At 40.7% G+C, this 12,355-nt stretch overlaps 1 protein-coding gene across 14 annotated transcripts in view; it reads right to left on the bottom strand.

The window, feature by feature from the left end:
• PRRC2C (proline rich coiled-coil 2C) overlaps positions 1-12,355 on the bottom strand; it is a 57,892-nt gene that overhangs the window by 2,505 nt on the left and 43,032 nt on the right. For 6 of the 14 annotated variants that reach the window (XM_069789824.1, XM_069789823.1, XM_069789825.1 and 3 more), the window contains 7 exons: positions 11,806-11,942; positions 9,552-9,786; positions 8,966-9,088; positions 7,127-7,345; positions 6,014-6,088; positions 4,766-4,869; positions 2,887-3,013 (listed from right to left, as the gene is read on the bottom strand). In XM_069789824.1, coding sequence (XP_069645925.1) covers positions 2,887-3,013; positions 4,766-4,869; positions 6,014-6,088; positions 7,127-7,345; positions 8,966-9,088; positions 9,552-9,786; positions 11,806-11,942 — 1,020 coding nt within the window. Of the gene's footprint in view, positions 1-1,532; positions 1,911-2,886; positions 3,014-4,765; positions 4,870-6,013; positions 6,089-7,126; positions 7,346-8,965; positions 9,089-9,551; positions 9,787-11,805; positions 11,943-12,355 lie in introns of those variants that run through there. The other 8 variants (XM_069789830.1, XM_069789835.1, XM_069789826.1 and 5 more) reach the window with 7 other exon arrangements.

Genomic DNA, 12,355 nt, shown 5'->3' with positions numbered 1-12,355 from the left:
CTGCTTCCCAGTCAAAGCAGGTGCTCATTCCAGGAAGCACAAACTGCTGCCTGGCTTCCTTCAAATCCCTCCTCTGAATCCTACCGGTAACCTTGCCTTGCACCTGAGAAATTCAGATTTTCTGAGTACATGTTTCAGTTTTACAACAAACCTTTCATTTGTCAGTGAAGCACTGTGCAGAGCAGATGATTCAGACCAAGCACTTGGCATTCCTGCCCAGACTCGGGCAAAGCAGGAGTTGCATTAAGAGTTCAATCTTTTGGAAGCTGCATGATTAAGCCCAATGCAGTCAAACACCTTTTTTAAAAATAAAAAGGTGTATCTTCATACAAGGAACCCCAACTAAATACAGACACTAAGCTTCCATGTACCTCTCTAAGTATTTTATACTTTTTTATAGAAAACAGGGCTGGGGATGAGGGACATGACGCAATATGGGGGAGAAAACAGCAAAAGCCTGGAACAAGAGGTCTTGGCTTTAATACTGTGTAGTTTCTCCAAGTAACTCAACCAGCGCAAACCAGAAAACAAACCTGTGAAGTCTGGTGTGCAGGACTGCAGCAACAGTCTGATTTTACCGGAGCCAGATGGACACCTGAAATCTTTTGCATAGATTTCAGCCATCCCTGGAGGTTAAGGCTAGAAGGCTGGATGACTTCATCACAAGTAACCAAGCGTGACAGAATAGCTCACATTCTTCTGAACAGTGTTTGCAGGGAGATTGAGAAAACCAGGACTACGTATTAGTATTTGCTATGACTGGCTAGATTCAATTCATAATATAGACTCAAGACAATATACTAAGCATCACCTGGTAAGTCTACAGCTAGCATAAGCTGGTGGTAGAAAACTAAACGGACCGAGTACCTAGAATTTCAGGGGCAATTAATTCTCCTACAACCAGATGTAACCAGAAAAACCACACTCTTTTGCTTTTACACCTCAATGCATGGGTTACAGCAAATGACAGTAGATGAACGAGCTCCTTAGTACCATCTATTCATACAAGCAACTTATTCTGCAGAAAACAAACTAAGTGTACTATGGTGTCCCTACACAGATGCCCCATATTGCAGTCTTGCCTTGGCAAGAAGAGTATGCCTCAACCTGAAGGGTCCCAAAGTGCTTTAATAAGTTAGATGACTCTCACCACCTGCTACTGAAATGCAGCCACATCTTCTGTGGAGTGTACCATGTTACTGCATCCTACCACAGAGAATTAATCACAGGCATTTCAAACCACTGGGAAATGAATCTCCAGAGTCACCAAGGAGCGAGGCTGGCTGGAACAGGAGGGTTCGTACTGCTGCTCAGAGCTGGGGAGGCAGATGTGAAATGATAGCTAGCAGCCAGATTTGTAGGCTTCATCACTCATTCAAAAAATCCACGCTCTTGAAACCTAGTTGTCAGATTGCCTTTGACAGCAGTGGCAGCTTCACAACTGCTGATCACAAGACCACTTGATAAAGGAAACTCCCTACAAATTTTTTAGTCTGAAGTTCTTATTAAAAAAAACAGGGCTTAGAGAAGGTCTGTGTTCAGCTGTTAAAGGCCCCGCTACTGGCTTTGGGTCCAGAGGCATTTTAATGAAGACATGATCTGCAGAAACATTCCTGCCCTACAAGCTGTCAAGACCGAACTGGTGTTAACAGCGCTGCTGTTCAAATACTAACCTTCATGTCTCGTTCAGCCTTCATCGCAGCCTGGGCCTGATTGCCTCTGGCTCCAGATACTGATCCACAAAGACCTCTGGCCACACGCCGTAAATGAGGGTGGCTCATAAGGCCTGTGGTCATCTGAGACGGCATCTGACTATGCAGTGCTACTGGCAGCCTCTGAACAGGCGTTGGGAAGGTGTTAGTATATGGGGCTCTTACCAATGGAGGGAGCAGGTTAGGCTGAGAGAGGATCTAAGTGGGGGAAAAACAACAAAAAGAGACATTTCGCAATTAGAAAATTGCCAACTAGATTGTATGTTGGCATTATCTTAAGGGGCAAAAAGTTGCTGCTCTGCTGTCAAACTGATGTCAAGAAAATAGGCTTTTATGTTAAGAGATGCCATGCTTGAACTTCGGAAAAAAACAGCCCTGTAGTGCTGCTGTGCCTAAAAGTAGTACCAACAATTTAAACCCAGCATGTAATAAGGGAGAAGACCCATGCAAGGCAGCAGAGGAGTCACAGTAAAACGCAGCCCTCGAAAGGCTAGGTAGTTTCTACTGCTGGCAATCAAAAAATCAGATCAAGTCCTGCAGTCAAACACTCCAAATGCTGAAAGACAAATATCCTACATTTTTACAGAGGCTACATTTCCCTAGCAGCCTGGCTACAGTTGCTGTGCTCCCTGGAATGCCAGAAACAAATCAAACCCTTTGCCATCAGCCCTGCCTTGTACGGACGTATGACCTCCAGAGATCCTTTCCAACCTGAACTGCTCCATCAATACTTCAGAGCTGCATCTCAGACAAACAACTGCAATTCTGCTTTGTCTTTAAACATTTAAAATATGCACTGGGACCCTTCTGAGACACAAAGCTTTTCCCCTTCCACAACCAAATATCTGTTTTTGCAGGATGAGGTGCATTACAGCTGCATGGGGAAGCCATCAGAACAACAGTCTGTTCTACATCATTCACAACTTGCATTAAATCCTCAGTCTGCACAGAACTCTCAAAATTAAACACACCACAAAATCTGCACTACTAGTTAGCAAGACCAGAGAGGGGTTTTTTTGGCTTTGATCTTGAAATCAGTTTTCTCACACCATTTCATTTTAAGGATTCCATTTTGTATCTCCCCATGATAAAGCCTGAGGAAACACAGCCAAGTTAGAGTCACCAGGTCATAGAGAGAAACAGATTTGTTTGTAGGAAGCCACCAATCACCTACCTGTGGTGCAAATTGTGCAGGAAACGGCTGTGTCATTCGCACAGCAGCAGCTGCTGACTGAAACTGCTTCTGGTAGACAATGCTGTTCATTTTATTGGACTGATTGTTAGGACTTGTAGAACTGGCCCTAAAGAAAAGAACACCAGTCAGAATCACACTGCTGTCATTCAGAGGATGTTTCTGCCTTTAGTTACAACTTAACTAGAAATTCAGCATTGGAGGGGGGAAAACAATCTCTCAGAGGAGCTGGTTTCAAATGCAAACAAACCCAGAACTTAGAATACAAACAGAAACCATAATCAGAAATATTCAGGATATGGAAAGATTCCAGGGTAAAGTCTGTATGAAAGAGACCTTTCCCAAAAGTATTAATAACACAAATACTGATGTTAAAAGTGTGTTCCACTTCCCATCCTTGCTATCTTATGTTCAGAACCACCTCTTTACACTGTTTGCTCTACTGTGTCAAGTTCAGAGCTTGTCACAACAGGCTTTAAGCATGTGCAGCAGAAGCTGCCATGTGCAGCTGCTTCTACTCTGACCTGTTGTCAAATGTTTCAAAACGCACTTGAACAGATTTCAAGTATGCACAGAAAACACTCTCCCCCTGTTTTATCTGGCTAAGAACATGACCCTCTTAAAACTTTTAAGAGGTGTTGAATCACCATGAATTAAGTGAAATCTGAAAGATTATCTGGGGGAAGGGCACCAAACAGCCCTCAGAAAAAGAGCAAACAGCCTTCTTTAGGAAATGGAACTTGATTTGCAGAGAGTTCTCATGCAGAGTGTGTGGGTGATACACTTACTTAACATAAAATGAGCAGCAGGGCACCAGTGGCAAGGAAGCCAGCTAAACTCAAAACACGTCAACATTTTATAAGCTTAAAGAACTCTGTTTAGTTTTCACTTTGAACTCTTGAGATCTATTGTGCTTTTGTCGATGTTCCCAGTACCTCTACACTTCAGAGCAAAAGCTTATGATAAGCCCTGTTTTGGTTGCTAGGAGAAAAGACATCTTATGTAGAATCTCTAAGATATATACCATAGAGTCAATTGTCCTAAATGCTGACCAGCTTGCAAATTCAAGTTTCTTCTTCCTCATCCCTTCACTTTTTTCTTAGGTGAAGTATTGGAGGCACAACTTCAGCATTGCATGTAGGAGGTCATCAAACTCTCATTTCTGCTTCACTAGAAAAGCCTGAACGCTGCCAGTTTGCTACAGTGAAAGCCACCAAATATAGTTACTATGCATAGGAGGGCAGCTTTCAGGAACAAAACTGTCATGAAGCAAAGTTCCATTTCCAAGTTCCTTCAGCCCACTAATAAGTTCACCCACAAGCAGGCCTATAGGTTTACCATGAAGTGCATCTGCATATGAGCAAGATTCTGTTAATTCTGTCAATTAACCAAGCAAACCTGCAAACAGCTTAGTAATTTCACTTGTGAGAAGCTTATAGATCTTGTACCAACTCTTAGTTCTCTAACAAAACTGTTGCCACAACTGAGGTGTAAGCCTTTAAGTGTTTTTACTTTGAGCATCGCAGCTGAGAAACTGTCTTAGAGTTTTACCCCAAAGTACATCTTCCCTACCACTTCTGTGTTTTCCTGGAACAATCCCAGGTCATTTTTAACATTATCTGTTTAGCTTCATTTAATTAACAAAAAATATTTTAAACATTTTAATTCAGAGCTATATACTTCCAGCCAAGTATAGCAGATCTGATGATCTACCAGAATGCTGCTTTTAAGCTGAGATTAAGCACTGTATTTTACATTAGTAGCCCCTCACCTCATACCTTTCAGAACTGGCTGCTCATGCATGAGTAGGTACATTTTCTAGCTCTGATTTCAAGGAATTTTGAGCTTAAGAGAGATTTACCGGAAAGGACTGGATGTTGGAGTAGTACTTCTACCACTAACTGGTGGTGTTCCAGGTTTAACATCAATGCCACCTCCAAAGGCCTTCAGATCCATTTCCGATATCTGAAAAACACAGCACTTGGCATGTTAGTTCTTATTCAAAGAAAAATTACATTTACTAAGTAACTGTTAGCTTACCTCACATTTTTCTTAATGAAAATAGGTCAGTTAAGTGGAAGTAAAAGTCAGATTGGAAAACAGCTTCTTAACAATTAGGACAACCCCAGCAGCCCAAGAACCTCTGTGTACAATTTTCCTGCGCTATTTGGCACTTCCAGCAATGGTACTGGATTTCTAACTTGATTTTCCTGCATAATGAAAGGGGATTCATGACTGATTTCACACATTTAGCCCTAAAAAAAAAAAATAAAATGTTTCAGGGTTGAAATTTCCTTCCCCATCTTGGGTACCACATGAAAATATTCAGACACAATCCTGAAAAATCCTGAAGTGAAAAGTGCCATAACATAATCCAGTTCTATAAAAAAACCAAAAGCACAGCAAAAACAGAGCTGTCATTCACGCAAAAAATCTGCAGACTCTAAATGGAGCAACAAATCTTGCATGTTATTTTGCAGATACACTCAACAGAATAAATTAGTTTCTGGAACAGTATCTTTCCATACACAGCCATGAAGCATAACGGCAACAATAAATCAGTTAAAAGTGAGTGGCTGTTTTAAGTTGACTTTCTTCAGCAGAAACATGATGGAACCCTTAAAATGGGGCACGAAAGTCACCGAAGGCCACCATCCCACTGTAGCTCTTCCTCATTTCTTGTTGAAATCAGTGATAATTTTCCAATGACAACTGTAGCAAGAAACACACTGCTGCTTGGAAGATGGGCTCATAAAAATTATAAAGGTGAAAAGGTTTGGCCAGATCCTATGAAGGTAGAAAATTGCAAAACCCACCATACACTCTGGTGGGTGACAGGATGAAAACTTCATACAGGTAATGTGGAATTCTGGTTGGCATTACTGTCCAAGACACAGAATTAATGCCCAAGAGAGATTTTCTCTTGTCACAGCTGTAAACCATTGGGACAGCAGGGTCATTTTATACTCAAAAGCACCCTAAAATCTAGGCTACAAGCTGTAAGGATTTCAGGTGCAGTTCCACTACTCCCTACTCTGGGGAAAGACCTTGCTATACCTGACACAAAGCTTAGCTGTGTTCATGTCCAGTGTTATCACCCACTGCTCACCTGAAAGTATGCTGCAACTGCGTTGTGCTGCACACTATCCGAAAATCCCAGGTGCCTGTAAATCTGTGATTCCATCTAAGACAAGAGACCTTGTGATTGGAAGCCAGCTCCACACATCCTCATTAGCAATTACCACAGCAGCTCCAGATAAAGGAGAAGAGATAATTCCCTCCTAGGTATTCAAGTTTCTTGCACTGTTTTAGTATGATCTCCTTACTGGAGCTGTCACTCAAGGACAGTTTTCTTCAGCTGCAAGACCATCCTTTTTTACACATCAAAGGTTCTGCCTTGTATACAATGCTATGTTCTCAATACGCACCTTGCTGTGCTATTCAGAAAAGCAGACCCCCAGCAACATTAGTAGAGCTTAATTCCGGTTTAACGTCACAGCTGATAGAGTCCATTGCAGCCCCTAAAACTCCAGTTTGTTGCACCGGAAAGATTTGATCCCTTGACATTCACTCTTGGATTCAAGTTCCAGGACACAACAGAGCAGGTTTTAATGTCCTCACAAATGTACAAGGGATAACTTCCCTTCTCGAGAGTTATCTACACAAAAATGCGTAAATTTCTCTTTTGCAGTGTTTTTCACCACAGCTACCTGACTGGAATTCTCCAGGACACTCATCAATCTGGAGAACAGGGCAGACTAGATCTACCCTGAACTGCAGGCATCCCCTATTTGACAGTACAACAGGTATATGGCAGAACAGATTCATACAGCAGAATGAGGCATTACAAATGTGACCGGTGCACTGGGTGGTTTGGAAGCATGTGAGTGAAATCTTAGAACTTGTTCCTGGTCTCATACTGGAGCAAAATGACAAACACATGCATGACCACAATCAGAAACCAGGCCTGACAGTGTAATGTTGTTTGCCTGCTGCTCAAACAATGTCTCTGTACTCATTTCTAAGTGACTTCTACATGAAATACCCTACTAATCCATGACTAATCTTCACTGGCTTTTCTGTCTTCCCCTCCCTGCCTTTTAAGGTCAAGGCAGGTTTTTAGATGCAAGAGTCAACACAGGTTGCTGTGCTGGTTCTATAAAACAGCATACAGCTGTGCTTTGTATTAATTTTTGTACGGTGGATTTACCGATATTGTTACCTTTCCAGTTGCAGCAATCATGCTGTGTTGAGTTCCTGCTGGGATTAATCCTCTGAAAGGCTGCGTTACTTGTGCAGGTCTGCTTAGATTTTGAGCCTGCGCTTGTGGTGGTGTGTGCTGTAGTGGTGGTTGTAAAGACTGGGGTAGGGCAATAAGTGGCTGTGCTGTGGATCCAAAGTTGGGCAAAGAAATTTGTGATCCTGGCAAAGGTACTGTCACCTGGAAAAAAATACAAATTCACCAGTAACATATACACAAGGGCCATTATTTAACTTTCTTTACCAGCTCTATGATTTCAGCTACATTCAAAATAAATGGCTTAATGAGTTCACACATTTACCCAGAGAGCTGCAAGCAAATAACTGAATTTATTGTTTAGCCTGCCTTTATAATCAGTTCTAATGGCATTTGGGTCTTTGCTTTTAAGAAACAAGGTTGCATGCTAGTTACTAACTCCAACATCATTCAACACAATTTCATCGTATGAAGTAGTAAATTTAATTCAACTCAGACACTAAAACTAGAATGAAATAGCCATTTTTTTTTAATTAAAAAAAATTATTATTTTTTTAAACTCAAAATGATTTTAGTCATCATAAGGACACTGCTTGGGATGAAAACTAGAGTTTATTTTTCTGGGAGTCCCAAAAGCTAGGATTTCTGAGCTTACCCCCCCCCCCCCCGCCAAAAAAAACCCAAAAAACAACCAGACCACCACAGCTTGTTCCTTGTTTGGATTAACAGGGAGTGCTGCAGGCTGAAACCACCACAAAATGGTAGTGATAAATGTGAAAATACCACAGCAGTGACCTGCCCAGTAGGAGCTGCTGCATTTCCTAGTCTGACCATCAATCCACAACCTGCAAAATTATATTCTGAATGTGACTAGAAGAATGATATATTCTCCAGATGTGAAAGACTTACTAATGTTCTGCTGTGAAGGATAACATAGATTAAAAGTATAGAGGCAGCCAAGCATGAACACATTAGTAACACTAACCCTTCTAAAAAAGGTCCTTAAAATTTTATGCTAGATTTTCAATACACGAGATTCAATTTAAGACTCTTCTAGATACCTGTCCTGGCAACTTTTCATGCGTATGAACTAGTCTATTATCAAGAACCAGCCCATCATAAGCTTTTTTCCTTTTTTTTTTTTTAAAAAGCCATTAAAAAAAATATAAAATTTAATGAGAAGATGAAAACCACTGCACAGCATCCTGTAAATATGACAGAATGCTTGCACATAGCAAGTCAACAGATCTTTCATGAAAGAACTCAAAAACTTAAAATCGCTGGAGTTATTTTACAAACCTCCTGACCTAGGTTACTGGTTACTGACTTGGTTGTCCTGTTTGCCTGTATGATAATCTATCTGCTGACTTCTCATTTGTTTTCTATATATTTGATATCATTGACATATGTAGCAGCTCTGAGGTTTCACCTCAGTGAGACCTGGTGTTAAGAATTAAGCTGCACTAAGCATCTGGAGTTTGTCTGTGTCTCCACCATCACTGATACCTGCCCCCATAAAGGCAGCATATGCTGCAATCAATTAGCAACATCACTGTGCCAACTAAATCTTTGCCTTTCACTGGAAAATGAACTATTTAAGAGAAGGATGCCAGAGAGAAATGATCAGCATGAATTTGTAGGCCATCCAACTTCTCACCAATGCAGTTTTTCAGTGCTGCTGCAGTAGCTCTCCTGTGCCATCAATTTTCAATTCTTGCCTTTCAGAAGAATTAAAGATTGTCTCAGCCCCCACCTCCACGCCCACCCCACAAAAAACATCAAGAACAACATGCTTTTAAGAAGAATACAATTTAGGAAATTTACCATGCCATAGTTTACCTGCTGGAGAGCACTGGGAGACTGTGCAGTGTTGTAGAAATTACTCTGGCCAGGCTGCTGAACTTGCCCAGAGTACAGATTTGAAGCCTGGGTGAGAGTAGCTCTGGCCTAGGAAGAGTGAAAGACACCATTGCACTAAAAAATACTTAGGAGAGCAGTTCAGAGATGGCATGGAACATTATTCTGTATTTCAACCAGTACAGTACAAACCACAACACAGGAACCTGACAACCTGAAGGTTTCAGCTTGTGATAAAGCTCTCATTTGCAAGTGGCAGAATAGCCCTTTATCACCTACCACAACAGAAATTAAATCTGAAGCTCCAGTTAGTGATAGCAGTGCAAGGAGCCCTGTAGTCTGGGGAAAAATCCTCAATTCAGAGATTATACTAATGTACCTTCATGAAATCAAAAGAATATTCTCTTCCAAGAGTCTTAAGTTTCCTGCCACCTTGACAATCATGCAATTATCAAGGAGGTGGACTTACCCTAAGCTAAGCAATACTTGATTTATTATTGCATTATCTGTATCAAACCATTGCAGAAGTTTTGCATTTTGGAGCATTTCCTACCTGGAGAATGTGTGTATCAATAAGCTGAGAGCCTCCCAGTCCTGAAGCTTGACTGAGCTGATGTTCATATAAGATAGGAATAGGTTGTGTATTAGAAGTCTGTTGAAATGCCAGGCTTGACTGTGCCTTAGCAAGCTCCTGGTGTTGCACTGCTGGGAAGTTGTGTAAGGCTGTACCAGACAGAACTACTGGTGATGGCTGAGACAAACCACTTTGCATAAAAGCTTGCTGGGATCTGCAAGAGATCAAAGCATTATACGTAAAAATGCAGACAGAGCTCAAAAATAAGCCACCAAAAATTAAGAACATAGGTTATATTCTTTAAACGGAATTAGAACGCTTAGCTCTATTGAACAGATTTTCACCTGGGAAAGGTAGATTTTTCTATTTACTCTGCACACAACAAAATAATAGACGCCACTAACGACCACAGGAAAAAACGACTAGGCTTTTAATTGAAATCTTAAAGTAGACTTAGCTATTTAGATGTGCGTGCTAAAATAGTTTTTGCATAACTTAACTGTAACATACAGAAGCTACCAGTTCTTAGTTCCTGTGCTGTAAGGTAGGACAGTGGGGAAGCACTGCATGTGAGCAGTTCCGCTTAGTCATAAACTGCTTTGTTCTCTTAACTTCACAGATCTCCATAGTCCAACTTTTAACACTTACAGGTTAAATCACTGGATGCTGACAACTGTAGCTTCCAAATGAATGTTTTGGCTTCAAAATAGTAACACAGAGAGATACCACAGCCTTTAATTTTAACTACATATTCAATTCCCTTGTCACCAGCATAGGGAAGTTGCAGTTTCTTTAAAAAACAAAGACTAAAACCAGTAGAGCAAAGCACCACAGACAGGTTGTTTCAGTCCATCATAAGTATTTATCCAAACATGTCCATTAAGAGCCTGCCAAACAGCTGCCTTCAGATTGGAGAATCAGAGTTTTTAAATAAATGCCCCTCTCGAAGCTCTTCAGCTCAGAGGAGAGTGTTTTTGATGTAGAAACACTTTTGCCTTTATCACTTGGTTGATATGTACCAGCATAGCACCAGCTCCGTTAATCTGTTAGCATAGTGGTCATGCGCTTGCCTGACAGAACACCCAGGTTAACTTTGTTCTGTACCTTTCCTTAACTGCAAAACATTCTTACACTTGCACTCTAAGCACTAGATGAACTTTTCCAGAATGTATGCAGAGGACTGTCTTCAATGTAGTCAAAAACATTTTCACAAGCTTTTTTGTTGTTGTTGTTTTTAAACCAGTAACCTGTACATCTCAAAGCATATCCTCCTCTGCACCTTTAAAGATGCGGGAAAAGTATTCATACTCTCAAATATAGCACAACCCAAAACTCCGTTAATACTGGGTTTGTGCGTGACCAGATCAGCCAGAAACATTTATTTAATCTGGACTGCATGCCAGACTGATTGTGTTTCTGCAGCTAGCCAACTGTTTGCAACAATTTTTGTCAGCTGTGGCAGGACAAGCAATATTCGGTCCAACAAAGTCAGCCAAGCACAAAGTCAGGCTACACATGTAGTAAATTAAACCTTCTGTGGCTTCACCCTTCTGCATTGCAACAAGCATTTTTTTTCTACAGCACATGCAAAACCCTGTAACTAAATTCAAGAGAAACTTTCTCAAAGTGAAACTAATAAAATTTGTCAGAATTATACCACCGTGAGTCAGTTTTGATAAGAGTTGCAAGGAAGCTTTAGAAAAGGCTTACAGTGGAAATTTGTCTGGCTATCAGTGCTATTTGAGAGATACTAGTCTTCCTATTACCTTTTGTAGCAAACAGAAAACATTTATTTTAAAACATACCCTGCTATCCCCTACACATTGAAATTAAGTTTCTACCACCTATGGGGTTCAATCTAGGATTTCAAAGTGTTTCAAGACTCCAATGTTGGTTTGATTACAAAATAACGAACACAAATTACTGAATTAAAGGAACAGACTTCTCTCTTTCTGTTCTCTTAGTATGAAAGACTGATGTTTTCAGCTTTTTAGCCTGGTTTCCTAAAGATACAAATATCATGCATAGTTTTTGAACCCATGATTTCACAACTACATCTGCACATACTGACTAGCCAGACAGTCCACATACACACTGCTCAGCCAGACAAAAGAGATTTTGGGGAAGACAGGAAGATGAGGCAGCTATTGAGCACAGAACACATGTCTGCAGAGAAGCAAGTCCTATAAATTCTGCCACTCAAAAACCAAATAAATTTGCATATGCTACCTACCTATAAGGTTGTAAAGAGGAGTTGAACAACTCTTGGGCTTGTGAAACAGCTGGTGCTGCTCCTAAACTCAGCTGAGCTTGATGCTGTCCTTGCAAAGGTGCATAGATGGGGATGGGGATCTGCTGAACTGAAGCAGGCTGCTTAAAAAAAAGAAACCATTAAATATCCAAGGACAAAAGTCATATAGAAAAGCAACAGTTCTCAAGGCTGCATGCAGAGGTGCTATTGCTCCCATTCAGAAAATTACTTTCTAGTTGAATTTTACTTTTCATTGCAAATAACCATCAGAAACGGAATCATTTAGATTTGTGTACAAAACAACTGCACAAGATTGCATACAACTTTGTACTACAAAAGTTGAATAAGCCTGCACTAAAATGGCCACATAAACACCTCCCGTGAATATGTACTTTTACATAAAGTATATTTGGGAGTGAAAGCTTATTCTCTCAACTTTCATGACAAATGCTTTCACTCTTAGGAACAGTAGAGATCAAACACTGCCCGCATGCACCAGAATGAAATGGCAAGGGCAGGCATGACCTCATTT

Source organism: Haliaeetus albicilla, chromosome 8 (assembly GCF_947461875.1).
Source record: "Haliaeetus albicilla chromosome 8, bHalAlb1.1, whole genome shotgun sequence".
In the NCBI taxonomy this organism is placed as follows: domain Eukaryota; kingdom Metazoa; phylum Chordata; class Aves; order Accipitriformes; family Accipitridae; genus Haliaeetus; species Haliaeetus albicilla.
The sequence above is the reverse complement of the archived record's forward strand: the minus strand, read 5'-3'. Positions and strand labels throughout refer to the sequence as shown.